The following is a 21,641-nucleotide window of genomic DNA, read 5'->3' as shown; positions in this document are numbered from 1 at the left end:
TCAACATACAGAGAGCTGGACCGAAGCAGACACATGCGTGAACACGAGGGGCTTGTGTACCCCAGAAGATAACGTGAAGTCTCAATTACTAGTACCGCAGCATGTGCTCCCATTCAGAAACAGGCTTGTGCAGACGTAATTAGCTAAGATGAGGTCACGCTGGAGCAGGGTGGGCCCGTAACAACTTGACTCCCGTCCTCACAGGAAGAGGAGACAGAGGCAGAGGCTGGAGCCATGCGGCTCGGCTGCAGACCAGGGACTGCTCAGCACACTGGAGGCGGAAAAAGTCAAGAGGAGACCCTGCCCAGGGCCTCAGAGGGAGCACAGCCCTGCTGACTCCTTGATTTTGGACTTTTTGCCCCCAGAACTGTGAGAGAATAAATCTCTGTTGTTTTAAGCCCCCCAGTTTATGGTAACTTGTTATGGCAACCACAGGAAATTGAGACAGCACACGTGCAAGTCCTTCCTAGCTCTGACCACTGAAAGGGACTAGAAACAAGGACACACCAGTAGCAGTGTGCATACCTAATGCCCAGCCTGCTTAATATTAAAATATTCTCCATGAAAAGAAATTTTTGCAGAATCACAGGTTACAAGGATAAAGCAGCAGAATTCCAAGATGAACCTGGGACTTCTTCTGGTGCAGAAAGTAAGACAGGGCTTAAGAATCATGGGGACAGGACATCCCTGGTGGCGCAGTGGTTAAGAATCCGCCTGCCAATGCAGGGGACACGGGTTTGATCCCTGGCCCGGGAAGATCCCACATGCCGCGAAGCAACTCAGCCCATGCGCCACAACTACTGAAGCCCCCACGCCTAGAGCCCATGCTCTGCCACAAGAGAAGCCACCACAATGAGAGGCCCAAGCACCACAAGGGAGAATAGCCCCCACTTGCTGCAACTAGATAAAGCCCGAGTGCAAAAACAAAGACCCAACACAGCCAATAAAAAAAAATCATGGGAACAGCCAGGAAGATATAAAAATGGGGCGAAGGGGCTCCCACTAGCCAAAACAGGGCTGACGTGAGCCACAGAATCAAGTCACGACTGTAACAGATTATAACCCTGCGTTAGAATCCCCTTACTAATCATAAACAAATAAAAATGCTAACGTGTACAGCAGGATGCCAACTAATCACTGTAGAAGGAATGAAAAGGTTAGAAAATCACCACTGTTCAAACACCACAGTGATAACTGACGTGGGTAAGAATCATCAATAGATGCTAAAACTAGTGGGTCAAGTTTTAACAAGGAACTGGAAGTCTCAGATTACCTCCCTCTACGTTACTTACAAATTTCAAACAGAAAAATGGAAACACACCAGGGGGAGAACTTGGCAGCATGACCCTAACCAAGGGGCAGATGTTAAGCTGGCCTGTGCTGGGACAACCTTGTGGTGCACTGAGCCCAGGACACAGGCTCCTCAGTGCTCTTCCTGCCAAGGGAGCCCGACTCTGGTCCCAACTGCTGGCTTACATTGCGGGCCATGGCACTGTCAAAATTAGTAGCTAGGGGCTTCCCTGGTGGCACAGTGGTTAAGAATCCGCCTGCCAATACAGGGGACATGGATTCGAACCCTGGGCCGGGAAGATCCCACATGCTGCAGAGCAAATAAGCCCATGGGCCACAACTACCAAGCCCGCATGCTGCAACTACTGAAGCCTGTGCGCCTAGAGTCCGTGATCTGCAACAAGAGAAGCCACCACAATGAGGAGCCTGTGCACCACAACAAAGAGTAGCTCACTGCAGCTAGAGAAAGTCCGAGTACAGCAACAAAGACCCAACGTGGCCAATAAATAAATAAATAAATAAATAAATAAATAAATAAATAAATAAATAAATTTATACTAGAAAATGCAATGTAAAATAATACAACAAAAAAAATTACAACTCCCTGTGCTGCCTGATTCTACACCCCCCCTCCCCTGCTCCTACTGTAACATATTTTCTCCACTTGTGGGGGGTTCTGTTGCGTGTCACCTTTAGAGACACCAGTTCTAAGCACTAGGCAAAATGATTTAAGGAATGTAACAGAAATTAATTCCGAAAGTTCCAAACGGACCAACCAAAGCAAAGAAAACCTTGCAAATGTTGGCCATGACTTAGATTTTCAGAAGCACAACAAGCACCTATGTACCCTCACTAACACAGATGCCCCCATCATGAAATACGATGTGAAAAAATAATGTGCATTTAATAGTATGCCTAATAACATCCATTTCTGCAGAACAGAAAATACACATGTATATCTGACCATGTGGCAAAAATTCTAAAGACAGACATTTATTTTATAAGGGAAATCTCTAGAGATTTAATTATCTCCCTCATATATCTACTCCATATATATACATACACATATGTGTATATATATGACTTCTAGCTTTTCTACAATTATGAGGCATTACTTGTGTAATAAAGATATTCTGTCAATTAATTCCAACTCTAAAACAACTTGAAAAACACCTGTTTCAAGAAACCAGGCGCTCAGAAGGGAGTTTTCAGGGATGAGCAGTCTCTAAAGTCTGGTTCAGTGGACTGTGCCCAGCTAGGCACAGGGTGCCCTGACCCAAAGAGGCCAGCCCGGGCTCCTGCACCTGTGGCTCTTGTGGCCATGGCCACGTGCCCTGGCTGCTGCGTGGGGCTGGGGCGAAAGCCCTAACAGCACACCTCCAGGTACCAGCAACATGCCTATGTTCCCATAAGGAAACAAACCCAGGGTCCAATCAGGCCACAGGAGGGCCCCCCTTCTGCCCCCGGGGTCGAAGCTCAGCACCCCCAGATCAAGAATCTAGGCCTAAAAGTCAGTCGTGATTAAGCTAGCACGTGGTGGGATGTTCAGATGCTGTAGAGAAGTGAAGTAAAAGCAAAAGACACTCATTTTAATAAGCTGGTTGTAACACACACAGCACAGCATCTCTCACACATGCCCTCACTCATACTCACCCCCACTTCTCACACTCTTACACACTCACACACGTCTCCTCTCTCACATAAACACGTTCACATGTGTGGAGTGAAGCTCAGTGCAGAGAGGACGAACTTCAGGCAGGCGGGTGCCAGAGTGCGCAACACAGGGCCATCCCAGGACCGTGGCCGTACCTCGAGGCTGGACCACATTACACTGCGGCCAGCAGCCATGCCACGCCCCCCACCAGCGGGCCACTTTGTGTCGCTCAACATAGCAGTAAAGTGGGAGGTGGGTGGAGGACGGCTAATGGCCGGACCCTCATGTGGCTCGACACCCCAGAATGGAGGCATGCAAAGCAGAGTCACCCAGCACGTTCCAGCGTCAGCAGATGTGCGAAGTGTGGAGTGGTACAGCCCAGCAGCTGCTGTCCACACGCACTGCAGATGCGGCCCTGAGCCCCAAGGCATTGCTCTGGACCTGAACCCTGGGCCTGCACATGGTTTGCAGGCGAGAGGCATGACCACACACCCCAGGGCTGGCCCAGGGCTGCACCTGCAAACGGAAGAGACCAGGAGGGCCCGAGTACCCTGGACACGGGAAAAGACGGGCCTCAAGACCACTCTGTTTGGATGCCACCTGTGTGGGCGCACGCTCACCGGTTGGTGGAGCCATTGTAGCAGTAGTTGGGCAGGAAGTCGTAGTTGAGCTCCCAGAAGACGTGCAGGGTGATTCTCCCATAGGGCGCTGACACGTTGTGGTTGGCCTCCCGGAACATGGCATCGAAACTGTCCAGAGTCAGGTACCTGCTCAGCAGCTTGTGGGTCATGCGGTTGATTTCCAAGAGGCCATCCAGCTCCTATGGGACCAAAAAGGACGTGAGGACAGAGCTGGGCCTGGCATGGCAGCCTCCGTCCTCTATGCGCGCAGCCCACGGTGGTGGGCTGCGAGCAGGCAGAGCAGGACGCGGATGGCGAGAGGCTGCACTGAGGTGAGGGAGGCCAAGAGCGCCCGTGGTGGGGTCTGGCAGGTGACGCGAGCTTACATCTCACACCTGAATTTATCACTTCCTCTCCACTACCCTGAAAATGCCCCTCCTTTCCGTGGTCATTCCCACAGGGCCACTGTCCATCCTCTACTGCAGTCTCCTCCCCGCTGTCCACTGCTGGCCTCCAAACCCCTCACAGGGCAGAGAACACTGCGCTGTGTCCACCCCCAGCCACTGGCACCCTGTGCGTCCTCAGGTGGCAGCCTCAATCAGCTTCCCTAATGCCCCTGAAGCTATTCAAAAGCACAGCTGTGTGGCAGAGCTGGCCAGCCAGGCTCTCACACTGACTGTTCATAAACCTGCTCAGGCCTGTACTGTATCCACGGGGCAGCCACTGGCCACATGTGGCGGCAAGGACGTGGCAGGTCTGAGCTGAGATGGGCATGCGTGTGAGACACACGGATTTCAGAAACCGAACACAAAACCAAACGACATGAGATATCCATGTCCACAGAGTTCTTACAATGATTATATGTTGAACTGTTAATTTCTGGATACATTGGGTTAAATGAAATAGATTATTAAAATTAATTCCCCTCATTTCTTTCTCCTTTTCTAATGTGACTGCAAGTAAATTTAAAACGGTCTCTGGCTTGCACTTTATTTATATTGGTCAAAACCTCATCCGAGCCATGTAAGATCAAGGGCAATGGAAACACCACGGCCCAGCCCCAGGCAGGCTGCAGGACGCGCCACAGTGGGCTCTGCATCCCAGGACAGCCTGGCTTCCGAGGAAGGATGGGGGAGCACGCTAACGCCTGCGGAAACGCTCTGCCCAGAGTGGGGCCTGGCAGACACCCGCCTCCACCCATCCCCCAGCTGCCTCTCTAGGAACAGTCTTCCTGCAGTTCTCACAAGTTCATTAGCATCTGCCTGCAGTCATTGTTCTTCCAGGGAAAATTCAGCACAGAATGCTTAAGTGGCATTTCCCTTCCTGCCGGCAAAGGTCTGAAGACAACTGGATTTTCCTTTACTGATCACCCTGCTCAGATACCCCAGGACCCTTCCTTTTCCTTGACATGTCCAACGCTACAATGTTAACTATAACACTCCTTGGTGTTGGCCCCCTAGGTCCGTTTTCCTACCTATGCGATATTTGGTTCTAATGTGTATTTATACTGAGTTTTGTATTTCATCAAAGTTTTCTTGAAATAACATTTTTAATGTTTGTTCCATCTCACTGGCTTGGTCTTTGTCTTCAGGGGCCTCCACGATACGTATATTGAATCTTCACTGTCCACCATCTACATAATTTTCTCTCAAATCCTTTTGGCCTGCTTTCACTTCCTTTTAATTTTTAAAACGTTCTTCCTTTCATTCTTTTGCCAAATCTTTTGCCACGGTGAGGTGTAACTATTTGTTCTTTGAAGTTAATTTGGAATTGTGAACACGAAGAGCAGATGCCCAGACAGGCCCGGCTCAGTGAGTGCACACCTCATGAGCTCTATGCAAAAAGCGAACCTCCCGTCAGGTCAACTTATCAATAACGACAGAAGTAGAAGTAGCTCCAATGCCCCCAACCTGCTGAGCCTGAGAAAAGGGAGAGCACTTACAACTATTGACGTCAGGTCCTCACTCTCAAATCTCCCAATTGCCAGCTCCAGGGACTTGTACATGGCAGTGGAGACACGCTGAGTAATCAGACGATTGAGGTCTATGGACCTGCCCAAGAGCTGGGCACACAGGGTGGAAAGCATGAACAGCAAAAAACAAATGAGCAAGAGAATGTGCATCTACCCCCAGAAACTGATTCCAAAAGATAAGACAAATAACACGCAAAATTTAAAGGACAGTATGATCAAATATCCTACTTTCCTAGAGCTGAAATTCTGCACCTCAAAGCTGTAAAAGGACTTTTATAATGTCCTCTGCAGTGAATTTACACTTACATCATGGACAGAAACCCCAAGCCTCCCCAGAGATCCCAGAGAACTTGGGTCTGTCACTTAGCGCACCCCTTGTGATGGGTTCGGGCCTCCTCCCAGCACAGAGCGGCCTGCGTGTGCCTTACCCCACCCAACATGTCACAAGGATGAGTAAGCGAAAACTACTCCATCTGCAGAGTCCTAACAACATGTATGTACCTCAGTATCATTTCAATAACATAAAAAAACAGACAAAACCCTGGTAAAAATGTCCCAAAATGTGAGTGGTGGTTATCTGTAGATAGAATTACATGAAATTTCCCTAAAGTTTTCATATTTTCCTTTTGGTGATGTATATATGTTATTTTTAAAGAAACAAAAAAACAAGCACTATATTTTCACTCTTTGTGCTCGCCAAGAAAAAGCTCCTTCCCACCACTCTGAGCTGAGTAGAGTTCACATCTTCTTTCTTTAAAGCTCTGGCTTTTGGGCTCCTCTCCGGGAGGAGCCCTGCTTCGGCCAGGCCTCCTGGGAGCTGTGATGGGCAGCCTTCCCTTGTATCTCAGGTTGTCCAAGAGAAACTGCTTGTCTTTAAAATCTCAGCTCTTTATAAGGATGTTCCCACAGCCATATACACACTGACATCTATTAAAACTTGAGGAGCTCTAAGAAGACCTCGCTATCTCCACTGCCAGCTCCACGCCTCACTGCACCCAGGAGAGAGGCCTGGCTCACCTGCACGTGCCTCTGCTTAAGCAGCGTCTCATAGCGGTTAGATGGCGGGAGATGGATTGTTGCGCCCTGATTCTTGCATTCTGATCGTAACCGTTTATCAAGAAGCAAACTAGCATGGAAGGAAGAGAGGACAATATCTCACATGCTGTGAATGTTAATGGAAATGTCAGATCAAGCTGCCCAAGGTTTTGTACCCAAATTACAAACCACATACTTACCTTCCTGCCATAACCTTATAATATGCAAATATCTGATCGGCCAGCTTATAAACAAATTGGTCAAAGCAGAGATTCACCTGAAGAAAAGGAAAGTATGCATCAAATTTTGCTTCCCTAGGGAATTCCCTGGTGGTCCAGTGATTAAGACTCTGAGCTTTCTTTCACTGCCAAGGGCCGGGGCTCAATCCCTGGTCAGGGAAATAAGATCCCGCAAGCTGCGTGGTGCACCGCCCCCCTCAAAAAAGAAGCTTCCCTAACTCAAGATCAAATAACAGAACTTAAAAACATTTTCTTTTGGATCCAACAATTCCACTTCTAGGTATTTAAATGGAAACACTAACTCAATATGCTATCTGTACCCCAATGTTCATTGCAGCATAATAGCCAAGACATGAAAACAACCTAAGTGTCCACTGATGGATAAATGGATAAAGACGGTGTGGTATGTGTGAAAACACAGACACAGACACACACACACACACACACATAGGAATATTACTCAGCCATAAAAGAGAAGGAAACCCTGCCATTTTCGACAACACAGATGGACCTTGAGGGTGCTATGCTAAGTGAAATAAAAAAGACAAGCACTGCATGATCTCACTTATATGTGGAATCTAAAAAAAACAAACACAAACTCATAAATACAAAGAACAGACTAGTGGTTGCCAGAGGCGGAGTATGGGAGAAATGGGTGAAGGTGGTCAAAAGGTACAAACTTCTAGTTATAAAACAAATAAGTTCTGGGGATGTAAATTAAAAATAAAACAAAACAAAACACCAAAACCCCAACCCTTTGTTAAGGCAACTAAACAAGGCTATTACGAGAAAAGAGAAACAGCTTTACTATCCAACAATAGCAGATTAAATCCATTTCAGTGTGACCAATAGTGACCACCACACCACCACTGAAAGTTATGTCAGAACCTTGCTTACTGATTGAGAAAAATGCTCCAATCTCTTAAATACAATGGAATATGAGAAAGTCTGTTCAGGACTTCCTAGGTGGCGCAGTGGTTAAGAATCCGCCTGCCAATGCAGGGGACCCAGGTTCGAGCCCTGCTCTGGGAAGATCCCACATGCCAAGGAGCAACTAAGTGCATGCACCACAACTACTGAGCCTGCGCTCTAGAGCCCACGAGCCACAACTGTTGAGCCCATGTGCCACAACTACTGAAGCCCACGCACCTAGAACCTGTGCTCTGCAACAAGAGAAGCCACCACAATGAGGACCCCGTGTACCACAATGAAGGGCAGCCCCCGCTCTCTGCAACTAGAGAAAGCCTGTGTGCAGTAATGAAGATCCAACACAGCCAATAAAAAAAATAAATCCAATAAATAAATAAATTAAAAAAAAAAAAGAAAATCTGTTCATCTTGTGCTCCCAGGGGGCTACTATGCACTACATTTGGGGTCCCCACCCTGGGGACAGCTGCTGCCTTGAGGCTCTATGTCCCGAAAGCCGCTGCCCGTGGCCTCCTCTTGGCTCCCAAGGTCGGTCAGGAGATGCAGGGTGGACACAGTCTGTGACTTCACCCTCAAAACTGTGTCCTCACTTGCAAATGGCATTAGCACATACCCCCAACTGTGATGAGGACCCCTGTGCTGGAGGGGAGCTACCCCAGGACCCACAGGTCTCTGTCCTCAGCCCACCTGCCTCACCTGGGAGCCCACAGCATCTCCCTGAAGAAGCACTTCCTGGGGGTTTTGTGAGGACGTGGGGAAGGAGACCCAGATGTATAATATAATCTGTTGAGGTTAAATTCTCTTATATCTTGAGCTAGAAAATCAGATTTATCTCCTTAGCTGCATGCACGCAGACTTAATAATTCCACTTGAAGGAATTTGTCCTCAAGAATAATCCAACACAACTAAAAAGTTACATGCAAGGAAGTTCATTAAAGCATTATTTATAATAAATAAAAACACAAAGCTAAAACTAGAGAAATAAAACAGAGGTTGGTTCAGAACATACATTGCTCTGCAACAAGAGAAGCCACTGCAATAAGAAGCCCATGCACTGCAACGAAGAGTAGCCCCTGCTCATCAGAACTAGAGAAAGCCCACGCACAGCAATGAAAGACCCAAAGCAGCCAATCAATCAATCAATAAAATTATGAAAAAATAAATAAAAATGTATAAAAAGGTTGCTTCCTTTAACACTAAGAGGAAAAAGGAAATTAAAGAAAATCTGTTGAAAGTGCCTGGGCCCTCACCTCTGCCTCGATTTCATCATAGAGGAACTGCTTGTTGAACCTGGTGAGGGCGTAGTGGGCGCTGTCATTGTACAGGTCCAGTGAGTAGAGGACATACCTGCAGAGGGGGGAGAGAGGTCAGGCCAGCCCCCCAGATGGGCTTTCTCAGCTCTTACACCCTGCCCTCCACGAGGAATATGACTCTCACTGTTTTCCTCTCTTGAGGAAAAACAATCTCTTACTTCAGATGCCAAGCTCGGTTTCCATGAGAGCCCTGACAGAGCAGCCCTGCCAAGCTGGCCGCAGCCACGGCACCTGGTGGGCCCACGAGGGCCTCCTGCAACTTCATCTTCTCACTTATCCTTTCAAAGATTTTCACCCCAATTTGCAGTATTTTTAATCACCACAAGAATGAGTCATTTTCTTATTTTTAAGAACAAACTGACCTAAAAAGAAAAACATATGAAGGCCCCAGGCCCACAGCTGACCATGAGCATGTCTGGTGTGGCCGAAGCCCCTCTCTCCCTGGACAAAAGGTGGCAGCCAACGGCCTCCCAAAGGAAGGTCTCTCGTGAGCAGTGGCCGGATGAGGCCTAGAGGCCACACACGCTCATCAAGGCCCCTAACGCTGCAGAACAGACAGCACACTGCTGCAGAGCGAGGAAAGGCCTCCCTCCTGGCGTGCATGGGCGACAAGGGTGCGGGGAGGACCCGCCAGGTGCGGCCTCTATCTGCTCACCACACGATACCCTGTTTGCTATTACTTACCCTCCTTGGACTTCATACTGTCCAAGTCTCTGACCCCCTGCCCTGACCCTGAGCCTCAAACTCTAAACAAAAATGTTAGATGAACATTTCCTCCCAAATCCATCTGAGTCAGAGACCATGCCACACTAGGAGCCAGGCGGCCTCTTCCCCTGCCAAGTTCCCAGGGCCTCACCAGCACCTGGACACAGTGGACTTAATCAGTTCTATTGCCTGAGCTCCAGATTTCAGTCTGAAGCCAAGACACCTGTTTCCTGTATTGATCTATGAAGCCTCACCCTAAGAATTAGACTTCAAATTAAATGCTGACAACAGCTGGCCCCTCCCCCACCTCCAGCTTCCAAACGCCGCCAAGGGCCTCCATCACCACAGACAGGAGGCTGGGACAGGCCTCCAGGACACTCACTCCATCATCGACGCTTCCTTGGTCTCCAGGATGTGGTCTGTCAGGATCCAGGGCATGGACATCTCAATGGGGAACTGGATCCTCCGGCCCATCGTCAGCTCCAGGAAGAACTCTCGGAACCACAACTGCGAGAGGTCGCAGCACTGCTGGAGCGTCTCTTAAGGGATTCAAATGACACCATGTTAACCTTCTGCTAGCAGAAAAGACGCCACAGGGTGATGCGAGGAGGTGCGTGTCAGGCTCTCACCTGGACACTTTGGGGAATGGACATGAACAGGGAGGGGTTGCACGTGCCTTGCACACAGTACTGCCACAGGCAAAGCCATCTGAACATGCTGATTCTCGCTCACAAACAGAGCAGAGTCAGCAGCATCCAGCCCCACAGGCCCAGCATGGACAGCACTGCCCACCAGCGGGACCCGGTCAACGCTGTGTGCCTCCTGGCGGGATGTGTTTTACTTGGGATACAGATACAGCATTACATGCACACTTGGTTGTAGGTCTATCTAATGCAAAATAGATTGGAAAAAAAAATGCTTCCATCCTTTTAGGAGGAGAAAAACAAAAGCCTTACTACTACTCTAAACCTGCAGCACTTGCAGCCAAGATAGAGGCCTCCCACCCTGAGTAACGGCTGCAGCATAGAAGCACATGTGACTGGTTCCACGATGACAAAGGGTCAGCCCAGGACAGGCTGTGCACGTCAGGTCACCTGCCACCTTCTACACATTGCAGTCTGGGGTGGCCTCTGATATCATCACCCCCTGGGGCTCCAGCCAGGTGAAGGTCACAGTGGCCGGTGCTGCTGACCCAGTTCGGGTTAGAAAGACTTTGCGTCCAGGTTACTGGGCCAGCCCCGGCCCCATGGGCCTCACCCTTCTAATGGCACAGGGAGGGGGCCCCTGGCCAGCAGTGCATTTAAAGCAACAGGTAAGGGAACACCACGAGCGTGACAACATGTGTCACTGCCTGGGCATGTGAAGGGACCACAGCAGGGGCGGCCAGGCAGGCAGAAGCACTCTAGACCATGTTAGTGGTGTTAGAACATGCTGGGCCGGACACTGGTCAGCAGTAGCTCTTACCACTGAAATTTATCAAGTGGGTGTAGAAGAATGACTCGCGATGAAATTTTTCTATGTCCAATATGGTAGGCCCCTCAAGGCTACTTCTCAGGGTTTTCTTGGAACCACTTTTGTCTGCAATGAGGGACTCTAGCATGGTTCTCACCATGTAAAGCTGCGTTATCCAAGGAAACATTTGTGGGGGAGAAAATATACATGGCACATTAGTCATGACAAACGCAGATAAACCACGAGCGGGACTGCTCTAAGGGAGGCGCCCATCCTCGCGACCAAGTCGCTGCTGCTTGGAACAGAGAACTTGGAGAGAGCCGTTCACCTCGTGCCGTAAATGTCAACAAGAAAAACAAACAATGTCTTACCACCAAAGGCTAAAAGAGGTGGATAGGTGTAGGACTGCCTCAGAAACGCGTTAACCACATGCAAGAGCCTTTCCGCGCCCACAGACTTGAGCTGCCTCAACAGCTCGGCGGAGTTCAAGGACTCCGCCATGGTGCGCACCAGGTAGAGCTAGACAGACAGACAGACGGGAGAGCAGAGAGAGCGTTAGTCACACGTGGCACAGGGCAGGGGCAGACACGGGGACAAGTGAGGAGGGCGCCGGAGTGCTGGCAGACAAGGGGCAGCAGACCCTGGACGGCACCCTCCCTGGGCAGCAATGACCTCCCCCGACGTACCCCAGAGGTTAACTCTCTGAAAGGCTGACAGAAGAGATTCTAAAAGCCCCCAACACAGAGATGATGAGTAAGAAGTACAAAGTCCCCAACAGGAGAGGAAAAGCAGAAGGGCATATTAAACCAGGTATGCGGGTCGGAGGAAAGCTGCCTGGGGCAGGAGGGAGCTGAGTGTCCTGGGAGACGGACTGGAGGTGGTAGCTGAAGACCAGGGACACACTCAAGTTATGTTTTTAAATTTCCCCAAATTTTATCCCTAGGAATGATCATTTTTAGACCCAACATAAAAATTTTAACCATACATTTAAACTTTACCCACTAGTAAAGACAGCATAAGTACAGACACATAGACTTTGTCCCACATTTTTGGGACAGGAGTTGATGTTGTCAAATTAAGTTCTGTATGCAAATTACCAAACCCGAGAATCACAGGGTGTCTATGCCCCAGATTCACTTGGGCAAGGAATAAAGGAGCGAAAAAGACACAGGCAGTACCTGACCAGCCCAAGCAGACAGTGGTGAGGTCACTTCACTCGCAGCCCCCCGTCACCCCCCAGCGCAGGGTCAGCGCACTCAACGGAACAGGCAGAGGCAGGCGAGTGGGAACAAGAACCTGGGTGCTTGAGGGTCCCACGGCGCGCCGCGGGACTTTAATGTCAAAGCCGCTCTTGGGGTCCTTCTCGCCCCGCAAGGCTGGGTCGTTGAAGGGCTCGTGCCCTGTCTCCCAGTCGCACACGGTCTTCCTGATGGCCTGCAGGACACTAAACCGTGCGTCAAGTTGTCAAGGTGGATGCAGTGCTGACACCCTCCATACTTTTACAACCACAGCAGCTCCTCGCCTAACACACTACCAGCTCTTATGAATTCCCCCAGGGGCAGCGGGGGATGTGGTGACGGACCAGCGCAACACGAAACTAAACATAGATCGAGTCCTTAGGGACATCACTACCCCCAGAAGATCTAATGTAGTTGCATTTTCCATCAATTAGCCCAGAAGTGCTGTTTTATTTCCTAAACCCTGAGACATTCTAAGGGCAGCAAGAGGACAGACCCCAAACATCCACCCAGAGCTGAAACTCAACCTCCATGGGACCCATCCCGTTTTCTAACTTGAATATGAAGTCACCAATATAATCCCGGGGACTGGGCCTGTGTCCCCAACTCATCTGGACATTGGGATGCCCCCACCCCCAACAGGGCTCCACCATGGAGAGTCCCCCACAGGCAGACACACCCACTCACCCATCATAATCATCTTGCGGGGAAAGTTCCCAGCTAAAGCTAAGTTACTCTTAGACTACACTGCACATTTCCCACATGGTGAGGCCCCATCACAGCAAGCGTGAGCAAAATCAAGGCACTGCTGAAAACACGAAAACCTTCACCAAGCTCTCCAGGGCAGAGAGCAAACACTGGGAAGCCTCACCATCATATCACACCAGGTGATAATTATATCAGCCATAAAGCAACAAAATGAAATCAATACATGTAAGCCCCTGAGAGCTTCATTTTATATAAATGTCTCTGAAAGACAACTTTACCTACAAGGCTAAACATTAATAGAAAACTAGCTTGAGACTGCTACAGGATCTCTGCAATCCATATGCAGTTTTTGACTAATTTGTAGGATAGGCAAAAAGGAACAGAAGCAAAAATTCTGAAGATAACACACTTTGAGATGGGAGATGAGATGCTGGGCTGTGTATCCCTATCGGCCTGGTGAGCAGAATTCTCAGACAGATTTTGAGACACTCCCAGGCCTCAGATAAACACACCATTGTCCCTGGGTCTCCAGACTGCTTAGACCCTCTGTAGCTGATGTATCATGGGTTGTTCAGGTTAATAATTAGACCCACATTTAGAGGGAATTCACCAAAAGGGTGCCCGGAGGTTGAACATAAATGCACTTTATGAAAATGTAACTCTACAGCTGTTCACACCCAGGCTGATCCTTCAGTGCTGGACCACTCTGCACGGAGGTGTGTGCAGCAGGCTGACCTCTGGATGACGTTCTTCTTCTTCTTGATGGCCTGCCTGAGCGGCTCCCTCAGGGTGACCTGGGAGAAGTCCTGCAGCGCGGCATAGACGGTGTGACGGATGGCGTGGTTGAACACGCTCTCCATCCTGCCCATCAGCACCTGCAGGCCTTTGATCATGGCGATCACCTGCAGGGGACACATGACTTCAGTGTGCTGGAGGGTGGCAGCTGAGCTCCACGGGCCTGCCGCACGCCAGGATGCTGCCTCCCCAGAGCACGGGCCTCTCCCTGGCCTCCTGTGTTTCTGCTCTGCACCTGCAGCTGTCCCTGTTCCTGGGTCTGACCCCATCAGACCACGCGTGCATTCAGGGCAGGGACAGATCTGCTTGGCCTGGTGCTAACAGGGGCATCTGGTAACTGACTCAAAATACTTCTGAATCCATTAGGGTGCACCTCTCTGTGAAAGACTTCAAACAAAAAAGAAGAAAAGGATTCAGGAAAGCAAATTTGCTATTATCTGGAAAGGAAGAAAGAAGTTACAAGCTTGTAACCCAAATCCCATCTGTTAAACAATAATGGCACAGTGAATTAATATGCATAAAAAGGTCAGAAGAGAATGCACTGAACTGCTTAAAGTTCATTTTGTGATGGCATCAGAGACATGATACTGTCCTAATTTCACGTGCGTTTTTTCTGCTTGCTTTGAGGATTTACATGATGAATCTGGGTTGCTTTTCTAATGAAGAAAAAGGGAAATTTTCTGTTTAAAAAAAGCAAATTCTCCAACTGAAGTTGAATTGAATTCAAATTCACAGCAATCTGAATGAAAATGAAATTACTACATATTCAAACTTATGGGATGTAGGAAAAGGTGTGCTGAAAGGTAATTTTGGGGTTTTGGATGCATATATTAGAAAACAAAAAAGCCTAAAGATAATAATAACCTAATACTCATCACTAATTTATAAAAAGATAAAATACCACCCCCCCAAAAGTAGAGGGAAATGACTATCTAAAAGCAAAAATTAATGAAACAGAAAACAAGCATAAAATAGAGGGTGATCAACTAAGATAAAGCTGTTTTATAAACAAATAAACACATGCTCAGCAAGACTGATCAGGAAAAAAAACAAAACAGAGAAAGCATGAATTACAAGCATTACAAATAAAGAAGGGACACCACCACACAATTTACAGATATTAAAAAATTATGAGACTATACTGGAATAGGATAAACATACAGATAATGGACCAGAATTAAGAGTCTAGAAATAACCCTTCACATTTACAGTCGATTAATTTTCAACAAGGGTGTGAAAACAATTCAGTGGGGAAATATTATCTTTTTAACAAATAGTATTGGGACAACTGAATATCCACATGCAAAAGAATGAAGCTGGACTCCTGTGTAGGAAATGGTCATCTCAGGAGGCCTGGGACAACCAAACCCTGTACATTCCCAGGAAAGGTCCGGCCCTTGGCTGGTTCCTAGGAACTGACTCAGAAACATCTGTGTGTCTGAGGCTTTGGGCCAATGCAATACAGTTGCACCAGATACTTAATGCTAACAATGTGATTTATAGCAAACAGCTGTTTTTGCTCTGAGTCTGGAGTCTTGAGTAGCTGAGGTCAATCGTGCATGTGCTACATGCCTACATTACCGACCCTCAATAAAACTACTGGACATCAAGGCTCAGGTGAGCTTCCCCAGTTGGCAACATTTTGCATCTGTTATCACCCATCACTGCCAGGAGAATGAAGCACATCACCTGCAGCTCCAATAGGAGGGGACACCTGGAATTTGCACCTGGTTTCTCCTGGACTTCACCCAGGTGTCTTTTCCCTTTGCTGATTTAATCTGTGCCTTTTTGCTATAATAAATCATAACCTTGAATAGAACAGCTACTTAGTCCTGTGAGTCCTCCTAGCAAATCTAGCCTGAGGGTGGTCTTGGGGACCCCTGACATAACACCCTACCTCACACCATAAAAAAATTAACTCAAAATGGATCATACATTTAAACATATGAGGTAAAATATAGGAGTAAATCTTTGTGACTTAGGTTAGGCAGTGATTTCTTATGATATGACACCAAAAGTACAAGTAACCAAAGGAAAAATTGAAAAACTGAACTTTATCAAAATTAAAGACTTTTATGCTTCAAAAGACTCCATTAAGAGAGTAAAAAGTAAACAGGAGAAAATACTGCAAATCATACATCTGATAAGAACCGGTATCTAGAATATATAGAGAACTAATAATAAAAAGACAAGTAATTCAATTAAAAATGGGCAAAGGATCTGAATAGACATTTTTCCAAAGATATACAAACTATCAATAAGCATATGAAAATATGCTCAACAGCATCAGTTGTTATAAAAATGCAAAATCAAAACCACAATGGGATACTACTTCACATCTAGCAGGACAGCTGGAATCAGAGGACAGACATCAGGTGTTAGTAAGGAGAGAAAGTGGGACCCTCGTGCACTGCTGGTAGGAATGTAAAGTAGTGCTACCACTTTGCAAACCATCTGGTAGTTTCTCAGAATGTTAAATGTAGAGATACCATATGACCCAGCAATTCTACTCCTAGGTATATCACCAGAAGGAATGAAAACAAGTACACAAAAATCTATACACAAAAGTTTATAGCAGCATTATTCACAAGTGAGAAACTAGAACAATCTAACTGTCCATTGGCTAATATGGAAAAAGGTACATACAACGGAATATTACTTGGCAATGAAAAGAACAGAATACTGATACATGTGTGAACCTTGAAAATATTATGTTAAGTGAACAATGCCAATCACAGCCACATATTGCATGAAATGCCCAGAATAAGCAAGTCTAGAGTCAGACAGTAGACTGGTAGTTGCCATGGGAAAAAGGAAGGCGAGAATGGGGGTGACTACTAATGGATTTCTTTTTGAAGTGACAAAATGTTCCAAATTTGACCGTGATTGCACAATTCTATGAATATATCCCCCTCAAAGCACTGAATTTTATATTTTAAATGGGTGAACTGTATGGTATGTGGGGGAAAACACTGTTACCAAAAAGATGAGAACTTATAAAAACTATGTCAAAATTTAGAAAATTTAGAAAGATTCTTAGAAAATCTTTGAAAATACAACTTACCAAAACTGATACAAGAAGAAATAGAAAATCTGAATACTCCTACACATAGCAAAGAAACGGAAAGTTTCAAAAACCATCCTCAAAAGGAAAGGTTTCACCAGTAAATGCTAGCAAACATTTAAGGAAAAAATAACGTCTTACACAAACCACTACAGACAACAGAAAAGAAGGAACTGCTGTGGGCCATTTTACAAAGCCAGCATCCAAAAATTAGAACAGAAGGTTATAAAAAAGGAATGTTACCCACTGCTTAGGTGTGGGCTGAGCAAAGTGACTTCCTCCCCAGAAGCACCCTATGAAAGGGGGTGCTGGTGGTCAGTGTGGGTGACTCCATGATAGACACATGATAGACGCCCTCAGCCAGATGACTAAGGTCAACACCAGCACTGATGAATCACATTGACAGCACGGACCTGTGATGTGATGTGATGTGATGGGATGGGATGTGATGAAAATAGCATTTCAGGTCTGTGGTCCTCCTTCGCAAAAGCTACAACCCCAATCTAATCATGAAAAAAACATGGGATAAATTTCAACTGAGGGACATTCTAAAAACACCTGACTAGCACTCCTCAAGGTCATCACAAACAAGGACAGTCTGAGACACGGTCATGACCCAGAAGAGCCAAAGGACACATGAGGACTACATGTGATGTGGGACCTGGATCAGAGGAAGATTGTCATAGAAGAGTGAGGAGCTAGGAACAAAGCATGGGCTTTAGCTAATAATAATGTATCGGCACTGGCTTCTTAAGAACGTAACAATACTCATGTAAGATTTTAGTAATAAATGAAAATGGGTGTTGGGTATACAGGAATTCACTGTACTATCTTTGCATTTTTCTGTAAATCTAAAAGTATTCTAAAAGAGAACATTAAAAGAAGAAAGTATGATCAAAAGCCACTCTTACTCATGAACTTTGATGCAAAAATCCAAATCAAGATATTAGCAACTTTGGCTTCCTAGGTGGAGCAGTGGTTAAGAATTCGCCTGCCAATGCAGAGGACATGGGTTCAATCCCTGCTCCAGGAAGATCCCACATGCTGTGGAGCAACTAAGCCCGTGTGCCAAAAAAAAAAAAAGATATTAGCAACTTATCTAGCAATATGTAACAAGGATAATATACCCTGATCAAGCTGAGTTTATACCAGGAATGCAAGGCTAGCTTAACATCATACCAGATCCAAAAAATCCTACCAATGTAAACCTACCACATTAATGGAATAAAAAAGTCATAAAACTATCTCAATGGATGCAAAGTGTTTTATAAAACTAATATAAAATCCGTGATAAAAATCTCTTAGCAAACAAGGAATAGAAAGGCAACTTCCCTGATCTGAGGAATGGTGGCTATAAAGGAACCTACAGCAAATATATGGTGAAATGTTGGAAGCTTTCCCTTTGAGATGAGAAGCAAGACAAAGATGCCTGGAGCCTCCTTCTATTTAATGAGTAGAGATCTTACCCAGTGTGATTTAAAAAAAAAAAAAAAACAGAAGGGGGAGAAACAAAACTGTCGTCATTTCCAGATGATATGATTCTATAAGCAGAAAATCCAAAAGAATCTATGGATAATTTATTACAATTAATAAGTTAGTACAGACAAGTTGGTAGAAATGAGGAAAATACAAAAAATAATTTTAATTTTAAACACCAGTGATAAACATTTAGAAAAAATTAAAATGGCATCAAATATCAAATACCTAGAAATAAAGCCAACGAAAGATGTGTAAGAGTTTTACAGATGAAAGAGATATTAGAGAATCTTAACAAATGGAGGGACATACCAGATTCATAAACGACTTAATATTATAAAGGTCAATTCTTCCTAAAATGATCTATAGGTTTATTCATATCCTCATAAAAAATTCTAACAGGTTTCACTGAGACAGGGAAAGATGATTCTAAGATGTATATGAAAATACAAAGGGCAAGAATAGCTAAGGAACTCTTGAAGACAGAAAGACGTGCTTCACCAGACACACAATTAACTACTGTAATTAAGACAGAGGGGTGTTAGGAAAGGATAGACAAACTGACCAATGGGTTAGAACATGAGCAGAAACACACCTGCCCAGGTATGGTCACCTGACTCACAACAGAGGTGGCAAGCAGAGCAGTTGGGAGGGTTGGTGGGAACATTGCAGATCCAAATGTGAAAGGCAGAATAAGACATCCAGAAGACAACGTAGGAGACTATCTTCACGGCCTTGGGGCATGCAAAGATTTCTTCAACAAGGCTGGAAACACACAGCTACAAAATCTACATCCAAAATCTGAATGGCACAAAAATTAGGAACTGTTCACCAAAAGGGTCCTAAAGACAGTGCAGAGCTAAGCTGCGAGAGGGGCCCTTCTCCCTCAGACGCCCAGGTCCTGGCTCCTCCTCCTGTGCGCGGCAACAAGGAGCTACTGTGCTCCCAGGCTCTCACTCAGAACACACCCTGATCTGCTCCAGGGGAATGTGCGTGCAGAGACCGGGAATCCACAACCTATCTTACTCTCTGTTTTGACAACTGTGGCAGATGCAAAGGGCCGCCCTACACAGATACAATGACATAAAATGAGTGGTTTATTCATGGTTTTGCCTTTGCTTTGTAAAGAAGACAGCTTGAGGCCAGACTGAAAGGAGGAAGACAAAGCAGACGAGCCGCACCTCCACCAGGGCGAACTTCTCCTCGCTGGTGTAGTTGTAGCGGGTGGCACGCTCATACTCCTCGGCGTTGTCGGGGCAGTCCTTGTTGGAGTACTTGTCCGTTGGGTGCACAAGTTTCCATGAATACTGGTGCGGTCAAAAGAGAGGGGAGACAGCCACACTGAACATGACAGGCGGAACTGCTGGCCTGACTCCCAGGACCATCGCCAAAGCTACCGAAGGTCAGCCTTCTACTGTTCACTGAGTCTGAGAGTCACACACCGGCATGTGTACACACACACACACACACTATACACGCACACATGTGCACACACATGCACACATGTGCACACGCACGCACACACAGACACCACACATAGTCCACCTCCACAGAGCTGCAAAACAGTCTGGCAATGTGACTTCAGGTTCAAGTAATACATCAGAAACTTAAGAAATACATCAGGTAAAATGGCCTGGATATTTTGTGTGGAATATCTAAGACTACAAGCATTTTATCACCATTTCTAAAAGAATTAGCCTTTCAAACAATCAGGTACCGATCCAAACATATACCCTTGTCTGAGCAAAACAAACAACAAAAGGGAAAAACCTTCTATGAATCATGGGTCTCCAAATCTTTCTAGGCATCGGAAACCACTTTACTAACCCTAAACAAAAGAAACCGGTGGCTAGAAATACAGAGAGTGTTGTTTTTTAAAAAATGAGAATTAAAAATCATCATAACAATACAAATTTAATTCTATCGATATGTTTTAAAAGATAAGGCCCTTTATTTGTAATATACGTAAGTGAAATGTACACTGAGCCTTCTTAGAAACATTTAAATTAATACATACCCTTATTTCTAGTGCCAAAGATAAAAAGTCAATTTGTTCTTTATCCAAAGACCAACGTTAATGCAGAAAAAATATAACTTAGTCAATTTATTGACAAGTTTGGGAAGAAAAGCACTTCTAACCAACGAGGAGGTGCATTTCCAAATAAAAGGGAGAGTGCCTACCACTTCCATCACGTGCGCACTCCACTGGGACAGCAGCTGCAGGCCCTGCAGCGCCAGGTCGAAGAGCTTCCGGTACTCGGCATCCGTCTTCTGAGCCTCCTGGCGGCCTGAGCCTGTGACCACCTAGAGGTGACAGAGCATCAGGAAGTCACCAATGTCCAGCAAATCACCTATCCAACCCAATCTAGGCACCTACCCCAAACGTATACTCGCAAGGTAGGAAGTGATATGAGCACAAGGCTCTTCACTGCATCAAACGGCAGAGCCCCCATGACGAGCACAGAGAAAGGCCCCCCCAGGTTGCGCTGCAGGGGACTCCACACCTGGTCCTTCCTGAGGAAAACATGCACATAGCATGTTTCTAACGAAGCTAATAAAGGAAAACGTGATCACATGTGTATCTGCTTATATCAAATCATGAAAACTTAGATTTAAGAATGTTTATCTACAGGCCAGGAAGGCAGAGGGTAGAAGGAAAGCAGACGTCTTCGAACACACTTCCTCTGATGCATCTGACTTTAGAACCACGTAAACAGTTTATAGATTAGGACATAAAATTAAATTAGAGGGAAAACATCCCCCAAACTCAAAAGCAAAATGAAACGATGAACTGAACTGTGCAGGTCTGAATTGGCATCGTGACCGCACAGAGGAACCTAAGGTTGAGATTTTGGTCGACGAGGCATCCATTTCAAAGATGTCCATCTTGAATAAACATTGCCAGCTACCCAAGTCGATAAAGAGCCAGCCCACCCATGAAATTCCCGTTGTAGAAAACAACTGCCAACCATGCTTTTCCCCTCCCGCACCCTAATTCCTGCTCCTCTGTTTTCAATTCCCCAATAGTGAACCTGTGAAACCACAGGCATGGCACCCCACCCTCAACCCTGATAAAGGCAGAGTCCCAGGTCTGTGTACCCTCCCTCCTGCCTTCTCTCTCTACCTATGACCTTGCTTTGTGGCTCTGGGTGT

At 46.3% G+C, this 21,641-nt stretch overlaps 1 protein-coding gene across 4 annotated transcripts in view; it reads right to left on the bottom strand.

The window, feature by feature from the left end:
• CYFIP1 (cytoplasmic FMR1 interacting protein 1) overlaps window positions 1–21,641 on the bottom strand; it is a 107,567-nt gene that overhangs the window by 24,686 nt on the left and 61,240 nt on the right. For all 4 annotated transcript variants that reach the window (XM_057743774.1, XM_057743776.1, XM_057743777.1 and 1 more), the window contains exons 12-22: window positions 20,670–20,792; window positions 19,670–19,795; window positions 13,889–14,055; window positions 12,504–12,651; window positions 11,220–11,373; window positions 10,138–10,294; window positions 8,988–9,084; window positions 6,772–6,848; window positions 6,554–6,662; window positions 5,507–5,626; window positions 3,565–3,764 (exon numbers count right to left, since the gene is read on the bottom strand). In XM_057743774.1, the coding sequence (XP_057599757.1) occupies window positions 3,565–3,764; window positions 5,507–5,626; window positions 6,554–6,662; window positions 6,772–6,848; window positions 8,988–9,084; window positions 10,138–10,294; window positions 11,220–11,373; window positions 12,504–12,651; window positions 13,889–14,055; window positions 19,670–19,795; window positions 20,670–20,792 (1,478 nt within the window). The remainder of the gene's footprint in view (window positions 1–3,564; window positions 3,765–5,506; window positions 5,627–6,553; window positions 6,663–6,771; window positions 6,849–8,987; window positions 9,085–10,137; window positions 10,295–11,219; window positions 11,374–12,503; window positions 12,652–13,888; window positions 14,056–19,669; window positions 19,796–20,669; window positions 20,793–21,641) is intronic.

Source organism: Hippopotamus amphibius, chromosome 8 (genome assembly GCF_030028045.1).
Source record: "Hippopotamus amphibius kiboko isolate mHipAmp2 chromosome 8, mHipAmp2.hap2, whole genome shotgun sequence".
NCBI lineage: Eukaryota > Metazoa > Chordata > Mammalia > Artiodactyla > Hippopotamidae > Hippopotamus > Hippopotamus amphibius.
This window is presented reverse-complemented; position numbering and strand designations above follow the sequence as displayed.